Raw genomic sequence first — 21,614 nt, forward strand, 5'->3', positions numbered from 1 at the left:
GAATGGGCTACTGGGCTTGATGGACCATTGGTCTGACCCAGTAAGGCTATTCTTATGTTCTTATAAATTTATTTTCACAGAAAATAATCTTTAAACCTAAACATCTGAAAAAGCCCCACAGAACTTTTTCTTGAACATTAATTCAAGTCTTGGAGCCCTGTGAAAGTAAAGGTTGAATTCTGAGAGTAGACTTCCAGAGTATCTTTCCTTACCGTGCCCAAAGATTGTAGCTTGTTTGTACTTTATCATTTCCAGGTCCCCGTGGGTGAGAAAAAGGAAGATCCCCATTATAGCCTGAGAGGTGATGAGCAGTAGGATGAGAAAGGAGTGCAAAAGCCAGGGGCACTGTTTCCAGCTGGCATATTTTCGGGATCCAGTCGTGCCAACATAGACCTTCCTGCCATTACACAAACATAGAGAATGCTTTGAGGATTCAACAATTCCTAGCCAATCCCCTTCTCTTTTCTCATAAAATGTTTGGTGCAGGCTCAGCACCATCTTCACAGTCTTTTCCAGGACTGTCTTTACTCTGTTCATATTCTTTTCAAGGTACAACTTCCATTAAGATGCTATCAGTATTTACTATAAAGGAAGATAGGTTCAGGTACGCATGAGCTCAGGGAAAAATATTCTGCTGCTATTTAATATTTATGCCCTTAATTCAAATCAGGCTGAATTTTTGAAAATTTTTCAATATTTGCTTTTGCCATTGGCTTCTTCTAATTTAATAGTAGCTGGGGACTTTAGTGCTGTTATAGATCCCTTGTTGGACAAATAACCTAGAAAGCTAATCAAATCAATGGGCTTAGATAATTTAATACAGTGCTGTGGCTTGAAAGATATATGGCAAATTCTTCACTTTAATGCTCGGGAATTTTCCTTCTGCTCCCATGTACATAAATCCTTTTCAAGAATAGATTACATTTTTATTTCAGACCCATTAATTCAACAGGTTACAAAAGCCAGCATAGACCCAATTATTTCATCAGATCATGCTAGAGTTTGGACTGAATTTAATTTTGCTGAACAAGATTGTAGTAGACCTGTTTGGAGATTCAATAATACATTGCTTGCAGATACAAACTTTCTTGAGGAATTTTAGGTACCAACACAGCAACACCAGCAGACTCACAACAAACAGGAAGACAGCAGACAGGAAGTCAGAAATCATCCAGTTGACAGAGAGAGAAGGTTCACAACAAATCACTTAGACAACTCAGAAGGGAAGCAAGAAATGGAAGCCCAAGGAAGTCAGAAGATGAGCTTTCCAGTCTTCTTTACCGGCTGCAATATGTATGACTACCTCCCTTCGGGGATTCGGGCATACATTTGCAGTCGGTGCATGGAGCTGGATAGCTTGAAACGGCAAGTCCGGCTACTAGAGGAGACAGTGATGGAACAAAAAGAACTCCTCACCTTTGAAGATAGAATCCGCGAACAGGAGAAGTTTCTAGTGGAGTTCAGTGCAAACGAAGAGGTCAAGGAGCTAGAAAGATTCATTGAGGAAGCTCACCAGCAACATGTGGAGATCCTAGGGCTAGAGAACTGTACCCGAGCAACCCAGGACGATGGCCTGGATGAGAGGAGAGAAGACACCCCTACAAATTCAGAAGAGACTGAAGCTGAGATAGGGGACAACCGCACACCAGGAGAAAGAGAGAGAATGCATGAAGACATCCCCACACACAAAGAGCCAAAAACAACTTCAAGCGTATCGCAGGAGGAAGAAGATTGGCCCTACACCATGGACGTGGATTTACAACCCCCAAGGAACCTCTGAAGAAATAATAATAATAATAATAATTTTAATCTTATACTAGTTTTTTAGCCCATTACATTAACGGGTCCTAGAATAGATGTGTAGACTTAGGCATTTCTTTCTTTCTTTTTCTTTCTTTCTGTATCTCTCCCTGCCACCTTTCTTTCTGTCTCTTTCCCTGGCCCCCTGTCTGTCTTTCTTTCTGTCGCTCTCCCTTCCCCCTGTCTGTCTTTCTGTCTCTTTCCCTGGCCCCCCTGTCTGTCTGTCTTCCCCTGGACAGCCACAGCGCCCGCCCACCTACCAGTCTTGTGCTCCCAGCCGGCTCTAATGGCCTCGTCTCCTACCCCCGGACAGCCACAGCACCTGCCCACCTACCAGTCTCGCGCTCCCAGGTGAAAGCTACCTTGTCACCTCTACAGCTTAAAAACTCTGAGAGGTCCAAGTAAATGTGCATTTTCCCCATTCCCATAGTCTCGAAGTAACACTTTATAATATGGCATATGCCACAAACTTAGGGAGCTTCTAGATATCTAGCATTGCTGCTTTTCTTCTTTGAAATTCCCTTCAGCTCTAATGGCCTCGCCTCCCACCCCCGGACAGCCACAGCACCCGCCCACCTACCAGTCTTGCGCTCCCAGCCGGCTCTAATGGCCTCGCCTCCCACCTCGGACAGCCACAGCGCCCGGCCACCTACCAGTGTCGCGCTCTCAGCCGGGGCTCCTGAGCGCCATCGCCCCAGCCAGTCATCGGCTGCCTTGGTCTGGGCCTCTCCGCGGTGCTAGGCGGGCGCAGCCCATGCCGCTGTCACGCCAACCCACCACCGAGCTTTCTTTCCTTCTCTGCCGGCGGGGACCGCCGGGGCCTGGGTGAGGCGGGGAAGGGGGGTCTTGCCTGGCTGGGGCCAGCCGAATCCCGGGCCTGCTCTCCTTCCCCTAAGTGCCGGCCCCTCACTCCGCGCCATCTAGCGCATGCACACTCATGCCGCCACATCCCGACAGATCAGGGATCAGGGAACACGCGGCGCGAGTGCGCATGCGCGCTTAGCGTTTTATTATTATAGATACCGCCAAAGCTGTAGTAGTTCGAGGCGGTTTACAACAAAGAAGGGCTGGACAATCAGCGAATAGGTACAATCAGCGAATATAGGTACAATTCATATAGGTAAGCAGGATACAGGTACAATATATAGGTACAATATATATAGGTGAGCAGGATACAGAGGAAGGCATAAGGGATCTTGGCAAACAAGAGGTCGGGCATAAGAGGTCTTAGGATACAAATCGGTTAAACAGTTTTGTTTTTAATAATTTTCTGAAATTTAGGTAGGATGAGGAGCGCGAGATAATATTGCCCAGCCAATCATTTAGTTTACCTGCTTGGAAGGCAAGTGTTCTGTTCAGGTATCTTTTGCAACGGCAGGCCTTTAGTGTTGGATGGTTAAACAGGTGAACTCTGCTTGTGGGTCTGGATGAACAATCTAAGATAAAATGGAGAACCAAGTATATGGGGGCCAAGCCAAGAATGGATTTGTAACAGAGTCAGGCAAACTTGAACTGCACTCTTGCTTCCAAGGGAAGTCAGTGGAGTTTTTAGTAGTAGGGAGTAATGTGTTCCCATTTTTTTAGCCCAAAGATCAGTCGGATTGCCAAATTTTGGATGCTTCAGAGTCTTTGAATGGTTTTTTTGAAAGACCCCAGGTAAATGATGTTACAGTAGTCAAGTAAGCTTAGAATGGAGGATTGCACCAGTAAGCGGAATGAGGTTGTGTCGATGTACTTTCTGATGATTCTTAGTTTCCATAATGCGGAAAAGCCTTTTCTGACCAGTAAATTGGTGTGTGCTTCAAGGGTAAGGTTGTGTTTTAGTGTCACTCCCAGAATTTTTATGGAATCTGTGATAGGAAAGACTTGACCATTCAAGGAAAATTATGAATCTTTGATTTTGTCGTTTGGACTCGCCAGAAAGAATTTGTTTTTTTCTGAACTGAGTATGGTATGATCGTTTACTTAGAAAACCCTGGAACCATTTTAACACATTGCCGGAGAGACCGGGGTATAATCTTTTTAGGAAGGACAGAGATGGTCAAAAAGGTGGAGGAGTAGCTCTCTATGTAAAGATCAATATCCAAGCGACTGAAATGCAAGGGACCTGGGGAGAGGAAGAAGCGATATGGATTGCTCTGAAAAGAGAAGATGGAACTTCTATCTATGTGGGTGTAGTCTACAGACCTCCGACTTAATCGCAGCAAATTGATAAGGATCTGATTGTGGATATCCAAAAGTTTGGAAGGAAAGAGGAGGTGTTGCTGTTGGGAGATTTCAACCTGCCGGATGCGGACTGGAATGTTCCATCTGTGGAATCGGAAAGAAGTAGGTAGATTGTGGCTGCCTTTCAAGATGCTCTGCTCAGAGAAATGGTGACGGAACCCACAAGGGAAAAAGCGATATTGGATCTGGTCCTCACAAATGAAGAGAGTATCTCTAATGTTCGAGTGAGTGCTCACCTGGGAAGTAGCGATCATCAAACGGTTTGGTTTGATATAACAGCTAAAGTGGAGAGCGGCCGTACGATACTTAAAGTTCTAGATTTCAAATGTACGGACTTTAATGCTATGGGAGAGTACTTGAAGAAAGAGCTGTTAGGATGGGAGGACATAAAAGAAGTGGAAAGACAGTGGTCTAAGCTGAAAGGAGCGATAAAAATGGCTATGGACCTTTATGTGAAGAAAATCAATAACAACAAGAGAAAAAGGAAGCTGATATGGTTCTCCAACCTAGTGGCTGAGAAAATAAAGGCGAAAGAGTTGGCGTTCGTGAAATATAAAAAAATCCAAGAAGAGGAGAGCAGAAAGGACTACAGGGTGAAACTGAAAGAAGCCAAGAGAGAGATATGTCTGGCGAAAGCACAGGCGGAAGAACAAATGGCTAAAAATGTAAAAAAGGGAGACAAAATTTTTTTCAGATATATTAGTGAAAGGAGGAAGATGAAAAATGGAATTGCTAGGCTAAAAGATGCTGGGAACCAATATGTGGAAAGTGATGAGGAGAAAGCGAATGTGCTAAACAAATACTTTTGTTCTGTGTTCACAGAAGAAAATCCTGGAGAAGGACCGAGATTGTCTAGCAAAGCTACACAAGAAAATGGAGTAGATTCTGCGCCATTCACGGAGGAGGGTGTTTATGAGCAACTTGAAAAACTGAAGGTGGACAAAGCAATGGGACCAGACGGGATCCATCCCAGGATACTAAGGGAGCTCAGAGAGGTTCTGGCGAGTCCTATTAAAGACTTGTTCAACAAATCTCTGGAGACGCGAGTGATTCCTGGGGATTGGAGGAGAGCGGATGTGGTCCCTATTCATAAAAGTGGTCACAGGGATGAAGCAGGAAACTACAGGCCGGTGAGCCTCACTTCAGTTGTTGGAAAAATAATGGAAGTTTTGCTGAAAGAAAGGATAGTGTACTTCCTTGAATCTAATGGGTTACAGGATCCAAGGCAACATGGCTTTACAAAAGGTAAATCGTGCCAAACTAACCTGATTGAATTTTTTGATTGACCAGAGAGCTGGATCGAGGACATATGCTAGATGTAATTTACTTGGATTTCAGCAAAGCCTTTGATACAGTTCCTCATAGGAGGCTGTTGAACAAACTTGAAGGGCTGAAGTTAGGACCCAAAGTGGTGAACTGGGTCAGAAACTGGCTGACGGACAGACGCCAGAGGGTGGTGGTTAATGGAAGTCGCTCGAAGGAAGGAAAGGTGAGTAGTGGAGTCCCTCAGGGATTGGTGCTGGGGCCAATCCTGTTCAATATGTTTGTGAGTGACATTGCTGAAGAGTTAGAAGGAAAAGTGTGCCTTTTTGCAGATGATACCAAGATTTGTAACAGAGTAGACACCGAAGAGGGAGTGGAAAATATGAAAAAGGATCTGCAAAAGTTAGAGGAGTGGTCTAATGCCTGGCAACTAAAATTCAATGCAAAGAAATGCAGAGTAATGCATTTGGGGATTAATAATAGGAAGGAACCGTATATGAATCACGGAGAGGCACTACAGGGACTACAGGGACCAGACGGACTCCACCTGATCAACAGAGGTAAGAATGTCTTCGGACACAGACTAGCCCGCCTACTTCGAAGGGCTTTAAACTAGGTAAGTCGGGGGTGGGTACCCACTTTTACACCAGAGCAGTAAGTAACAATCCTGATGGGGCGAACCAAAACTCCACTTCTAAGTCTGAGGTAAGTACCCTTATTGCAAAAGAATCGCTAGGTGACACTTTAATTCAAATGGGTAGCTCACTACAGGAGCTTAGTAAACAGAAAGAGTGGAGAGCTATGTATGTTAACGCACACAGCCTAGGGAATAAATTTCTAGAACTAGAAACAGAAATAGTTAATGCAGACCTAGATGTAGTAGCAATATCCGAAACATGGTTCACAGACTCTCATGGGTGGGATATAACTATACCAGGATACAACCTGCTTCGACAAGACAAGAGAGGGTAAGTTAGGAGGAGGGGTAGCACTTTATATCAAAGAGAACATCAAGACAACCAGGATCACGGATGTCAAGTATACTGGGGAATCCATCTGGGTAAACCTGGCCAGAGGCGGAGAAAAATGCCTGTACCTTGGTGTGGTATACAGACCCCCAAGACAATCGGAGGACAAGGATGCAGAATTAATTGAAGACATTGAGAATATCTCCTTACGAGGGGACGTTGTTCTGTTAGGAGACTTCAACATGCCTGATGTAGACTGGAACACACTCTCAGCGACAACTTGTTATAGCAGGAGGATATTAACGTCCATGAAGGGAGTACGGCTCAAACAAATGGTACTAGAACCCACTAGGGCCCAGGCCATCCTGGACCTGGTACTTACGAACGGGGAAAGCGTCTCGGGGGTCTCGGTGGGAGAAACGCTAGTCACCAGTGACCATAACATGGTATGGTTTAACCTTAAGAAAGGCTTCCCTAGGTCACAAACAAAAACAAGGGTACTCAATTTCCGGGGCACCGACTTCGCACGCATGGGAGATTTCGTCCATCAGACACTCCAGGTTCAAGAAGTAACTGATAATGTGGAAGCTATGTGGTCAACCTTGAAATCGACCCTTCATGAGGCAACTAAACGCTACATAAAATCGGTAACCAAACAGCAAAGAAAAAAGAAACCCCAATGGTTCACTGATGAGGTCTCGTACCTCGTCAAAGAGAAGAAAAGAGCATTTCTCTCATACAAACGCACGGGGGAAAAAGAAGCAAACATTGAATACAGGACAAAGTCTGCAGCGGTCAAAACAGCAGTCAGGGAGGCCAAACTTCAAATGGAAGAAACTCTAGCGAAGAACATTAAGAAAGGGGACAAATCCTTCTTCAGATACATTGGTGACAGGAAAAAGAACGCAAACGGGATAGTACGCCTTAGAACGCCACAAGGGAACTATGTGGAAACAGATTCCGATAAGGCCAAACTACTGAATGATTACTTCTGTTCAGTCTTTACATGCGAGGCACCAGGGCACGGGCCACGTCTGGAAGCAAAGCAAAGCATGGAAGACCCATTTCAGAATTTTGAGTTCACACCAGCTGATGTTTACAGAGAACTGTCAAGACTCAAGGTGAACAAAGCCATGGGACCGGACAATTTGCACCCAAGAGTGCTCAGAGAGCTATGCGATGTTCTGGCAAAACCGTTAGCCATGCTCTTCAATCTCTCCCTAAGTACGGGGAGAGTCCCCCTGGACTGGAAAACAGTCAACATTGTTCCTCTGCACAAAAAGGGTTGCAGAACAGAGGCTGAGAATTACAATCCAGTGAGTCTCACATCAATAGTGTGTAAACTCATGGAAACTTTGCTTAAAGGTAAATTGGACACGATATTGGATGAGGGAAATCTGAGGGATCCCTGTCAACATGGATTCACTAGGGGCAGGTCATGCCAATCCAATCTTATCAGCTTCTTTGACTGGGTGACAGGAAAGTTAGACTCGGGAGAGTCTCTGGACATAGTGTACTTGGATTTCAGTAAAGCTTTTGACAGTGTCCCGCACCGTAGACTATTAAACAAGAAGAAATCGATGGGGTTAGGTGAGAAACTAACGGCATGGGTCAATGATTGGCTGAGTGGAAGACTTCAGAGGGTGGTGGTCAACGGCACCCTCTCTGAGACATCAGAGGTGACTAGCGGAGTGCCGCAAGGATCAGTCCTGGGACCATCCCTTTTCAACATATTCATAAGGGACTTGACCCGGGGGCTTCAGGGTAAAGTAGCACTGTTCGCCGACGACGCCAAACTGTGTAATATAGTAAGTGAAAGCAGTCTCAAGGATAGTATGACGCAGGATCTGATCATGTTGGAAAACTGGTCCTCAACATGGCAGCTGGGCTTCAACGCTAAGAAGTGTAAGGTCATGCATCTCGGCAGCAGAAATCCATGCAGAACATACACCTTGAATGGAGAAGCAGTAGCTAGGACTTCAGAAGAACGGGACTTGGGAGTAATCATCAGTGCAGACATGAAGGCTGCCAAACAAGTAGAGAAGGCCTCATCCAAGGCAAGGCAAATGATGGGATGTATCAAGAGAAGCTTCGTCAGCCGCAAACCTGAAGTCATAATGCCACTTTACAGAACCATGGTGAGACCTCATCTGGAATACTGTGTGCAATTCTGGAGGCCACATTACCGTAAAGATGTGCTTCGAGCCGAGTCGGTCCAGCGGATGACCACTAGAATGGTCTCCGGACTCAAGGGTCTCTCATACGAAGAAAGATTGGGCAAATTGCAGCTCTATACTCTAGAGGAGCGCAGGGAAAGGGGTGACATGATTGAGACATTTAAATACGTCACAGGTCGTGTCGAGGTGGAAAACGACATATTCGTTCCCAAGGGACCCTCGGTCACAAGGGGGCACCCGCTTAAACTCAGAGGAGGGAAATTTAGTGGTGACAGCAGGAAGTACTTCTTCACAGAAAGGGTGGTGGATCACTGGAACAAACTTCCGGTGTAGGTGATCAAGGCCACCAGTGTGCTGGACTTTAAGAATAAATGGGACATCCACGTGGGATTCCTACGAGGGTCGAGCTAAGGAACTAAGTCATCAGCACTCAGACTTAATGGGGTGGGTCAGTAGAGTGGGCAGACTTGATGGGCTGTAGCCCTTTTCTGCCGTCATCTTTCTATGTTTCTATGTTTCTATGCTGGGAGGAGAGAAGCTGATATGCACGGACGGGGAAAGGGACCTTGGGGTGATAGTGTCCGAAGATCTAAAGGTGAAAAAACAGTGTGATAAGGCAGTGGCTGCTGCCAGATGGATGCTGGGCTGTATAAAGAGAGGCGTAGTCAGTAGATGGAAGAAGGTGTTGATGCCCCTGTACAGGTCATTGGTAAGGCCCCACTTGGAGTATTGTGTTCAATTTTGGAGACCGTATCTGGCGAAGGACGAAAGAAGACTTGAGGCGGTCCAGAGGAGGGCAACAAAAATGATAGGAGGCTTGCGCCAGAAGACGTATGAGGAGAGACTGGAAGCCCTGAATATGTATACCCTAGAGCAGGGGTGTCCAATGTCGGTCCTCGAGGGCCACAGTCCAGTCGGATTTTTTCAGGATTTCCCCAATGAATATACATGAGGTCTATTTGCATGCACTGCTTTCATTGTATGCTAATAGATCTCATGCATATTCATTGGGGAAATCCTGAAAACCCGACTGGATTGCAGCCCTCGAGGACCGACATTGGACACCCCTGCCCTAGAGGAAAGGAGAGACAGGGGAGATACAATTCAGACGTTCAAATACTTGAAGGGTATTAACGTAGAACAAAATCTTTTTCAGAGAAAGGAAAATGGTAAAACCAGAGGACATAATTTGAGGTTGAGGGGTGGTAGATTCAAAGGCAATGTTAGGAAATTCTACTTTACGGAGAGGATAGTGGATGCTTGGAATGTGCTCCTGAGAGAGGTGGTGGAGAGTAAAACTGTGACTGAGTTCAAAGAAGCGTGGGATGAACACAGAGGATTTAGAATCAGAAAATAAGATTAAATATTGAACTAAGGCCAGTACTGGGCAGACTTGCATGGTTGGTGGAGGATGGGCTGGAGGAGGTTGGCCGTTTGGTGGAGGATGGGCTGGAGAGGGCTTCAATGGCTGGGAGGGTGTAGATGGGCTGGAGTAAGTTTTAACAGAGATTTCGGCAGTTGGAACCCAAGCACAGTGCAGGGTAAAGCTTTGGATTCTTGCCCAGAAATAGCTAAGAAGAAAAAATTAAAAATTTAAATTGAATCAGGTTGGGCAGACTGGATGGACCATTTGGGTCTTTATCTGCCGTCATTTACTATGTTACTATGTTACCGATTGACTCCAAACAATCTAGAAGAATGGCATGATCAACTAAGTCGAAGGTACTACTTAAATCAAGTTGCAGGACTAGTGCACTTATGCCCTGGCTAAACAGGCTATGGATGGAATCTAGCATAGAAGCAATAACAGTTTCAGTGCTGTATTCGGAGAAAAAACCTGACTGGTTATCATTTAGAATGCTGAATTTATCCAGATAGGATACTAGATCCTGGTTGACCAGACCTTCCATCAACTTTGCAAAGAAGGGAATGTTCACAATGGGGATCATCATAGGAGACTCCATTATACGTCATGTGGACAGCCACACCGCAGGAGGGAGAGAGGATAGAATCGTCACCTGCCTGCCTAGAGCAAGATTGAAGGATGTGGCCAACAGGATCTCCAGGATCATAGACAGTGCAGGGGGAGAGGACACTGCTGTGCTTATCCATTTGGGAACCAACGATGTGAGTGGACGAAAGTATGACAGGGAAGAGATGAAGGGCCAGCTCAGCTCACTCGGAAGAAAACTGAAGATCAGGGAGGTGAAGATACCAAGCACGGATGGAAAGAGGCAAGGGGAATTGCAAGCGATCAACGCCTGGATGAGACGATGGTGCAAAGAGGAAGGCTTTGACATCATGCGCAATTGGATGGCGTTCTGGGGAAAAAGCAAGTACTACAGAAAGGACGGACTACACCTCAACAAGAAAGGAGCAAGAGTAATGGCAGCAACATGAAGAGGGCCACCGAGAAGACTTTAAACTAAAGGACAGGGGAAAGCCGACAGTCGACCACCAGTCGATGACCTGGGTGACAGGATGCCCCGAAGAAGGAACTACAGACAACTACTCAGACACGGGAGGGGACGACCACAAAGCAAATAAAGGAGACAACGCAGAAGCAGAAAAGGATACCGTGAAAGAAATAGTAAAGACTGCTAAGCTTAGAAAGTCCAAGAAGGTAACACAAAGGGAACTCAAATGAATGTATACGAATGCTAGAAGTCTGAGAAACAAAATGGGAGAATTAGAGACAATAGCAAGACACGATGAACTGGAAATCATTGGCATAACAGAAACATGGTGGAATGATGAAAACAAATGGGACACAGTATTACAGGGATACAAACTATACAGAAAAGATAGAGTAGGGCAGAAAGGTGGAGGTATTGCCCTATATGTTCAGGATGGAGTAGAAACTGTTAGAGAGGCTACGACAGAAAGAAGCTGGAGTCCCTCTGGATCAAGATTCCTAGACACAATGGTGCAGACACAAAAATTGGCCTTTACTATCGACCCCCAGGACAGATGGAGGAGACAGACTTTGAAATGATAGAGGAAATTAAACAAGAATGTAAGACAGGTAATGTAATAATCATGGGAGACTTCAATTTCCTGGAGATAGACTGGAACCTGGGAACCTCGAACTGCGGCAAGGAGGCCAAGTTCCTGGAAGCACTAGGGGACTGCTTTCTGGAACAAATGGTGGGAGAGCCAACGAGAGGAAACGCCACCTTGGACTTGGTCCTAAATGGCATTACAGGACCGACAAAAGAAGTAGAAGTCACGGTCCCACTGGGGATGAGTGATCACAACATGATCAACTTTAAACTTGACATCGGGAAAGGGAAACATACCAAAACCTTAACCACGACCTTAAACTTTAAAAAGGGAAGATACGATAGCATGAAAGCCATGGTGAAACAACGGCTCAAGAAAAAGATGGACAAAGTTAAAACTGAAAAATACTATCACGGAAGCACAAAATCTCTACATATTAACCCAGAGGAACATTGGTCACAATATGATCTACAAACAAAGATAGAAGAAGGAGTTGATTTCTATGATCACTGGATGAAAACTAGCACATCCATTTTAGATAAAATTGCCCCCAAACAAAATAGCAAAAACTGCTCAAACAAATACAACAAATGGTTTGACATTGAACTCCTAACAATGAAACAATCAGTAAGATGATTAGAAAGAATCTGGAAAAAAATGGGAAAGCTATCAGACCAGAACAACTGGAGATCCAACATAAAACTCTACAAACAACAGATAAAAGAAAAACGTAAAATATTTTACTCATCCATAATTAACTCATCAAACACTAACCCAAACGGAACTAATACTAAAGAACTGTTCAACATAGTTAATAATTTATTTGACACCACACGCTATACTCAACCCATGCAAAACATCAAGTTACCCTCAGCAAATGATCTAGCACAACATTTCGATTCAAAAATTAAAAACCTAAGAAATAACTACTCGATAATTGCCGAATACAAACATCAATCATCTGATATACAAAGAAATGAAATACCAGTGTACATGATTTGGAGTTCCTTCCACAATTTAGAATGGAATAACTACATCAAGTTATATAACAAATACTCTAAATCATACTGTGTCCTGGACTCATGTCCCCCAGAAATTATGAAAGTAGCTCCATTAGACTTTAAACTATCCCTATTGAATTACCTGACCAATAACCTAAAGAATGGAAAATTCCTCACTAACAAAGGTCTTATTATAATAACCCCAATTCCAAAAAAATCATAAAGAATCACCAACATCAGTAACCAACTATAGACCATCCCATTTATTGTAAAAATCATGGAAGGAATGGTACACACCCAACTGATGGAATATCTTGACCAGTTCTCTCTCTTGCACGAAACTCAATCCGGTTTTAGGCCTCTGTTTAGCACTGAGACAGTAATTGCGGCTATCCTGGACAATGTACACTACTTGTTTAGAAAGGGCCTCAATGCCCTAATCATGCAATTTGACATGAGCTCTGCCTTCAACTTGGTGGACCATGGGACACTATTACAATGCTTAGACGCAATTGGAATCAGAGGAGAGGTTTTCTTACTTCACGCACCTACCAAGTCCGTTTTAATTACAATCTCTCTGATACATGGAGCAATCCATCTGGCGTGCCACAGGGATCACCATTATCCCCAACCGGCATGGCTTACTAGAGAGGTGAAGGAAGTCATAAAAGAAAAGAACGACTCCTCTAAAAAATGGAAACGCACAAAAACAACTGAATCTTGGAACAAACGCAAAGATGATCAGAAGAAATGTCACAAGGCGGTGAGGGATGCCAAAAAGGGCTATGAGGAGAAAATAGCACAAGAGGCCAAAAATTTCAAGCCCTTCTTTAGATACGTAAAAGGAAAAAAACCTGCAAAGGAAGCGGTGGGACCGCTGGATGACCAGGGAAGAAAAGTGTACATCAAGGAAGACAAACAAATTGCAGACAGACTAAATTCCTTCTTTGCATCTGTCTTTATGAAGGAGGACGCTGCAACAATACCAGAAGCAGTGAAAGTGTTCAAAGGAGTAATAGAGGACAGCCTCACCACAGTAGAAGTGGACTTGGACCAGATATACTACCAGATCGACAATCTTAAAAGCGACAAATCCCCTGGACCTGATGGAATTCACCCGAGAGTCTTAAAAGAACTGAAGGTTGAAATCGGAGAGCTTTTACAAAAACTTGCCAACCTGTCAATTAGAACTGGATAGATACCGGACGATTGGAAGATAGCGAACGTCACGCCAATTTTCAAAAAAGGATCAAGAGGAGAACCGGGCAACTACAGACCTGTGAGTCTTACGTTTGTCCCTGGAAAGATGGTTGAAGCACTGATTAAAGATAGTATAGTGGATACACATGACCTGATGAGAGCCAGTCAACATGGCTTCAGGAAAGGGAAATCATGTTTGACGAATTTACTTCAATTTTTTGAGACCGTGAACAAACAAATTGACCAGGAGAACCAGTGGACATAATATACTTGGACTTCCAGAAAGCATTCGATAAGGTTCCACATGAAAGACTTCTCAGGAAACTACAAAGCCATGGAATAGAGGGAGTTATACTAAGATGGATGGGCAAATGGCTGGAGAACAGAAATCAGAGAGTGGGCATAAATGGGAAATTCTCAGACTGGGAGAAAGTGACTAGCGGTGTGCCCCAGGGCTCGGTATTTGGGCCCATCTTATTTAATATTTTCATCAATGACCTAGAAGAAGAAACATCCAGTGAGATCATCAAGTTTGCAGACGACACATAGCTATGCCAGGCAATCAAATTGCAGAAGGATAGCGAAGAACTCCAGAGTGACTTGTGTCAGTTAGAGAAATGGCAGATGAAGTTTAATGTGGAAAAGTGCAAAGTAATGCATTTAGGCAGAAAGAACAAGGAACACGAGTATAGAATGTCAGGTGCAACTCTGGGTAAGAGTGAACAAGAAAAGGGCCTGGGCGTACTGTAAATAGGACCCTGAAACCGTTGGCACAATGCGCGGCAAAGAAAGCAAACAGAATGTTAGGCATGATAAAGAAAGAAATCACAAGTAGATCGGAGAAAGTTATAATGCTGCTTTATAGGGCAATGGTCAGACCACACTTGGAATACTGTGTCCAACATTGGTCTTCCAACCTAAAGAAGGATATAAAACTGCTGGAGAGGGTGCAGAGACGAGCAACGAAGCTAATAAAAGGTATGGAGAACTTGGAATATGTTGAACGACTTAAGAGACTGGGATTGTTCTCCCTTGAGAAAAGGAGACTGCGAGGTGATATGATCGAGACTTTCAAAATACTGAAAGGAATCGACAAAATAGAGCAGGAAAATTATTTACAATGCCAATGTGACACGGACAAGAGGACATGGACTGAAGCTAAGGGGTGACAAGTCCAGGTCAAATATCAGGAAGTTCTTCTTCATACAAGAGTGGTGGACACCTGGAATGCTCTCCCAGAGGAGGTTTTTAGCGGAATCGACCGTCCTAGGATTTAAAAGCAAACTAGATGCACATCTCCTTACGAGAGGCATAGAGGGATATGGGTGACTAAAATTAGGCCAGGTGTACACCTGCCTGGGCCTCCCCGTGTGCGGATTGCCAGACTTGATGGACCGAAGGTCTGATCCGGAGATGGCAGTTCTTATGTTCTTATTAAGTGCTTTTAGGAAGGGTGGGTGGGGATAGGGAGGAGGTTATGTATTTATTGTATCATTTGAAGGAAGTGAGTGCTGTTTATAATGTTAATTGATTGATAATATGTTGCACTTTGTGCTGGTTTTAAAATGAATAAAGATTTAAAAAGAAAAAAAGATGCTATCAATAGTTGATCAGAGTTTGTTTGGCGATGTGCCAGTGAACTATCAGAATTTGTGGGAGGGCGTTGAGGTCAGAAGGTATATGAAAATGAACTGTATGAAGGAAAATGTTGTCCGATATGTTAAATTTAGAAGAGCAATGATATCCGTGGTCGGAATGAACCATCTTCCCGGCATTCTGAAGACCTGTTCTGACCGGTTCAAGTTCAGAAAAACGTTAAAGACCGAACTATATGTTGAGGCCTTTTTCTGATTTTGTGCTGCAAGTTAGTCAGGATATCTTGACTTGTGGTTAAGATGATGTAATGTAGCATAGTTTGCTAATATATTGCTTCCCCAGTTTTTGAGGGATACTGCTAATATTACATTACATTACATTACATCAGGGATTTCTATTCCGCCATTACCTTGCGGTTCAAGGCGGATTACAAAAGGTTAATTTAAAAAAGACAGAATTACAATGATTAGCTAGAGAGGTAAGTTGTAGATCTTAAGAGCATTTAGAGGTCGTGTTGTTATTGCTGTTTCAGGAATTTCTTGAAAAGTGTGGTTTTTATTTCTTTTCTGAACGTCCTATAGTCTGGGGTGGTCATCAGAAGGTTGGAGATCTGGTTGTCCAGTCTTGCGGCTTGAGTGGCTAGGAGGCCGTCGTGTAGTTTTGTTCTTTTTACTTCTTTGATTGGGGGGGGTATGAATGGGGAGTGCGTTTTTCTGTGTCTGGTACTGGGTGCTTGGATGAGGCGATTGTTCAGGTATGATGGGCTGTCTCCGTGTAGGGTTTTAAATAATATGCAGTAGAATTTGAATTGGATTCTTTCTTGGATTGGGAGCCAGTGTGAGTTGATGAAGGCTTCAGTGATGTGGTCATGTTTTTTCAATGAGTAGATGAGTCTCAAAGCTGTATTTTGGATTGTTTGGAGTTGTCTTATCGTGGTTGCAGGACATGGAAGGAAGAGTATGTTACAGTAGTCCAATATACCTAGTATTAGGGATTGTACTATAAGTTGGAATTGTGTTCTTTCAAAGAATTTTCGGACTTGTCTCAGGTTTCTCATGATTGCGAATGATTTTTGAATTGTTTTATTTATTTGCGGTTGCATTGTGCAGCATCTGTCTATGGTCATGCCTAGTAGTTTTATGGTGGTTTGGATGGGATATTTGGTTGCGTTTATGTCTAGGATGGTTGTGGTTTGGATCTTGTCATTTTCTAGGAGGATGAATTTGGTTTTGTCTTGGTTGAGTTTAAGTTTTTGATTTTCCATCCAGGTTGTGACTGCTTCAAGTGTTTGGTGAAGTTTGTCTGTCATGGTAGGTTTAGAATGATCGTATGGGACGAGGATGGTGATGTCATCCGCATAACTATAGGAGGTTATGCCTAGATTATCCAGATGCGTTCCTAGAGAAGCAGTGTAGAGATTGAAGAGGGTAGGGGATAGTGGAGATCCTTGTGGTACGCCGCAGGGGTTTGACCAGGATTCTGACTTTTCTTTGTTTGATTTTACACTGTAGGTTCTGAGTTTTAGGAATCCTTCAAACCAGGAGTATACTTTGTCTGAGATGCCTATTGCATCTAAGATCTGTAGAAGGATGTTGTGGTCTACTAGGTCGAATGCCGCCGATAGGTCCAGTTGTATGAGTAGCATTTTTTTCCCTGTACTAAGTTGTTGTCTGACGGTATCCATAAGGGAGCCTAGTAGTGTCTCTGTGCTGAAGTTTGTTCTGAAGCCTGATTGCATGGGGTGGAGTAGGTTATGGTCCTCTATGTAATTGGTGAGGAGTTTGGCTACTAGGCCTTCTATAATTTTGACATATAGCGGAATTGAGGCTATAGGTCTAAAGTTAGATGGAAGGTTTTGTGGTGCTTTTGGGTCTTTTTGGATTGGGGTGATGACAATTTCGCTGAGGTCAGCAGGGAATGTGCCTTCTGTGAGCGTGAATTGGATCCATTGTAGAGTTATGGTGCGGAATTTTACACTAGAGGTGGTAAGGAGATATGAGGGGCAATGGTTGAGGTCACAGGAGGCATGGCTGTATTTTTTGTAGAATTTGTTGAATTCTGACCATTGTATGTTAGGGAATTGAGTCCAAATTCTGTCTGCTGCGATTGCCTCTTTTCCTGTAGGGTGGATTGTGATTGGATTTTGATGGGATGGGTTAAGGATGAGTGTGGCTCTGGTGTTGGTGATTTTGTTCTTGAAGTGTTCTGCTAAGAGGGTGGGTGATGGTGGAGGTGTGTTCGTGGTGGTAGTGTATGGTTTGGTGTCTGTTAATTCTTTCAGGATTTGGAATATTTTTTTGGAATCTTGGGTTTCCGTGCCTATGAGATTAGTATAGTAGCTTTTCCTCTTATCTTTTAGTAGATTTTTGTATTGTTTGTTGATTTTTTTCCAGTCGGTTTTTGTTTGATCTTGGTTCTTTTTTCTCCATTTTCTTTCTAATCTTCTACACTGTCTTTTGAGTTGGAGTAATTCATTATCAAACCATTGGTCTGATTTCCTGCTGGTTCTGGTTTTGGTTTGTAGGGGTGCCAGATCATCCAGGATGTTGGTGGATACATTTTTCCAGTGGGAGATGAAGTTTTTTGGGTCGCAGTCTTGGATAGTTTCGTCTACATTTGACCAGAAAATGGTTGGGTCGATATGTTTGCGTGAGGTATATGTGGTTTTTTTTGATTGAGGTGTGTGTTTGGTTTTGGTCCAATTGATGTTGAAGTTATAAATGTAGTGGTCTGACCATAGGGATGGGGACCATGTTCCATTAGGAGTTTGGATTGCTGGATTGGATGGTTGGTGAGACATGAAGGCAGCAATGTCCAGTTGATGACCTTTTTCATGAGTGGTTTGTGGGTTTAGGATCTGGAAGGATAAGGCATTGAGGAAGGATAAACAGTTATTTGCTGGTGTGGAGGTTGTGTCTTCTAGGTGTAGGTTTAGGTCTCCTAGGATGAGGTTATATTCAGCTGTTAGTGAGTTTAGGTAGATGAAGTTTTCAAATTCAGGTCTCACTGTGGTCCAGTTTCCTGGTGTTATGTAGCAGAGCAAGCAGTTTAGAGAGTTTTTTAGTGTTGGGTTTGTGAGTTGACACGCTAGGAAATCCATTTGTGGAGTGGATGTTTTCTCAAGAATGTTTAGAGTTAGGGAGTTCTTGAATATTATTGCTAGTCCTCCTCCTCTTTTTTTCTCTCTGCAGGTTACTGTTATTTTGTATCCTGGCGGGCATACTTCTTTTATATGTATCTAATATGTAATTGAAGATGTTTTTTATGTACTTTGTCATGAACTACTGTGAATGTTTTATTGTTAACCGCTTAGGGATAGGCGGTATATACATTTTAGAAATAAATAAATTAAATAAATTAATAGAAGTACTCAATGCTGTAGAAGTTATATGCAGGTGCTTTCTCTGTCCCTAGGGGGCTCACAACCTGAGCTATTTTCGTACCTGGGGCAATGGAGGATTTTAGGTGACATCCAGGGTCACAGGAGTTGTAGTGGGAATTGAACCCAGTTCCCTGGGATCTCAGTCTTCTGCAGCAACCGTTAACTACACCTCAACCTTTATTAGATTGCATCTTATTGCCATTCCTGGAAGGAAATCATCAAGAAAGCAATAATAAAGATAATTGGACTTTGCTTTGACTTATCTGCTGTTCTGAACACCATATTTCCTTTTACAGAATCATTATATCTGAACTTCAAACCTATGAAAGACTCCTGAGGAAATTAGAGTCATAGGATAGGAGGTAACATCCTATTATGGATTAATAATTGGTTGAAAGACAGAAAACTGAGAGTGGGTTTAAATGGTCAGTATTAGAGAATGACACGGTGACAAAATTCATCACCGTTCCCGTCCCCGCGGATAACCGGGGGAAATAATCTCATGTCATTTTCTAGTGTCTATTTCGAACTCGGTCCTTCTACACCATCATTCTTCAAAGCAAAGCTTGCGGGTCAGTGGTTGTGGCCATTCATACTCTGATTCTTCCCTCTCTCCTTAAAGAATGACATGAAGATGGTTTCCCGCGGTTATCCGCGGGGACGGGAACGGTGATGAATTTTGTCACCGTGTCATTCTCTAGTCAGTATTTTCAATGGAGAAGGGTAAATAGTGGGGTTCCCCAGGGGTCTGTGCTGGGACCGCTGCTTTTTAACATATTTATCAATGATCTAGAAATGGGAATAACTAGTGATTTAATTAAATTTGCTGATGATGACACAAAGTTGTTAAATTGCAAGAGGATTGCAAAAAATTGTAAGAGGACCTTAGGAGACTGGGAGTCAAAATGTGAGATGACATTAACATAAGAATATAAAAATTGCCATACTAGGGTAAGAAGCAAGATGGCTGTGGTGCAGTGAGGACGCCAACAACTTGTTCTCCTGCCAGAAATTTTCCTTTTTACTTGTGTTTACCGAGGTCTGACTCGATGCCTAAAAGGAGGGAGAGAGTGGCTGCCACAGCCCGGCAACCTGAGCTCACCTCGCGATGGCAGGGGACGATGGAGGGCGTATTGGAAACTCGAACTGTGCGAGGGAAACAGAATTCTTAGAGGCTGTAAGGGACTGCTTTATGGAACAGCTCGTCAAGGAACCAACGAGAGGGAATGCCACTCTCGACCTCATCCTCAACGGACTAGGGGGACCTGCAAAGGAAGAGTGGAAGTAGTAGGACCACTAGGAAACAGCGACCATAACATGATCCAGTACAAACTAGAAGTAGGAACAGCAAAAGGGAAGAGAACCACAGGGACAACATTCAACTTCAAGAAAGGGAACTATGATGCTATGAGAGAAATGGTGAGGAAAAAACTCAGAAACAGCTTAAGGAAAACAGAAACTGTAGAGCAAGCCTGGTCCCTATTCAAGGGCACAGTGCAAGAAGCACAACATATGTACATCCCCAGATTTAGAAAAGGGTGCAAAAAAAAAAAAAACAACTAACAAAAGACCCAGCATGGATAACAAATGAAGTGAAGAAAGCAATAGGAGACAAGAAAAAATCATTCCGGAAATGGAAAAAGGACCAAACCGGGGAAAACTCGAAGGAACACAAGAAATGCCAAAAAGAATGTCATCGAGTGGTTAGGAGAGCGAAAAGGGAATACGAAGAAAGGCTAGCCAGGGAGGCAAAAAATTTCAAATCGTTCTTCAGCTATGTTAAAGGGAAGAAACTGGCGAGGGAGGATGGAGACGGAAAGGGAGTGATAAAGGAGGAAAAAGAGGTAGCCGATAGGTTAAACAAGTTCTTCTCATCAGTCTTCACAAGCAAGGACACATCCAGTGAACCAGAACCGAAAGAGATCTTCAATGGAGACCAAGAAGAAAAACTGTCGATAATAGAGGTGAGCCATGAGGATGTCCTCCAACAGATAGATAGATTGAAAAGCGACAAATCACCAGGCAAGGACGGAATCCACCCTAGGGTACTAAAAGAACTAAAAAATGAGATAGTGGAAATACTCCAACGAGTTTGCAACCTATCCTTGAAAACTGGCGAGATCCCGGAGGACTGGAAGATAGCAAATGTTACATCTATCTTTAAAAAGGGTTTGAGAAGAGACCTGGGAAACTACAGGCCGGTAAGTTTGACATCAATTCCGGGCAAGATGGTAGAAGCACTGATAAAGGACAACATCTGTGAGCACATCGAAACAAATGGGCTAAGGAAAGCAAGCCAAAATGGCTTCTGCAAAGGAAGATCGTGCCAAACAAACTTACTACACTTCTTTGAGGGGGTAAACAGACAGTTGGGCAAAGGGGAACCCATAGACATTATTTACCTCGACTTCCAAAAGGCCTTTGACAAGGTACCCCATGAGCGGCTACTTAGAAAGTTGTGGAACCACGGGGTGGAAGGGAACGTACACAGATGGGTTAAACACTGGTTGGCAGGCAGAGGGTTGGAATGAAGGGTCACTACTCGAACTGGAGGAGGGTCATGAGCGGAGTTCCGCAGAGGTCGGAGCTCAGACCGCTGCTATTGAATGTATTTATTAATGATCTGGAAACAGGGACGAAGTGTGAAGTTATAAAATTTGCGGATGACACTAAACTCTGTAGCAGGGTTAGAACTGTGGAAGAATGTGAGGACCTACAAAGGGACCTGAACAAACTGGAGGAGTGGGCAAATAAATGGCAGATGAACTTCAATGTAGGGAAATGCAAGGTCATGCATATAGGAAAAAAGAACCCAATGTTCAGCTACCAAATGGGGGGATTAGTAGTAGAGGGAAGTAACCTTGAAAGAGACTTGGGTGTACTGGTGGATACAACAATGAAGTCAACGGCACAATGCACAGCAGCCTCGAAGAAGGCAAACAGAATGTTGGGTATTATTAAGAAGGGTATTACAACCAGAACGAAGGAAGTACCGTGC

The 21,614-nt window shown here is 43.6% G+C and overlaps 1 protein-coding gene across 4 annotated transcripts in view; it reads right to left on the reverse strand.

Annotated features, from left to right (window-relative positions):
* Window positions 1–21,614, reverse strand: part of LOC117357363 (EF-hand calcium-binding domain-containing protein 14-like) — a 298,105-nt gene that overhangs the window by 117,944 nt on the left and 158,547 nt on the right. For 2 of the 4 annotated variants that reach the window (XM_033937827.1, XM_033937816.1), the window contains one exon: window positions 213–397. The exons of 1 other annotated variant lie outside the window; for it this stretch is intronic. In XM_033937827.1, the coding sequence (XP_033793718.1) occupies window positions 213–397 (185 nt within the window). Of the gene's footprint in view, window positions 1–212; window positions 398–18,677; window positions 18,821–21,614 lie in introns of all 4 variants that reach the window. One more of the 4 variants, XM_033937836.1, reaches the window with a different exon arrangement.

The sequence above is a fragment of the Geotrypetes seraphini genome, chromosome 1, assembly GCF_902459505.1.
Source record: "Geotrypetes seraphini chromosome 1, aGeoSer1.1, whole genome shotgun sequence".
Classification (NCBI taxonomy): domain Eukaryota; kingdom Metazoa; phylum Chordata; class Amphibia; order Gymnophiona; family Dermophiidae; genus Geotrypetes; species Geotrypetes seraphini.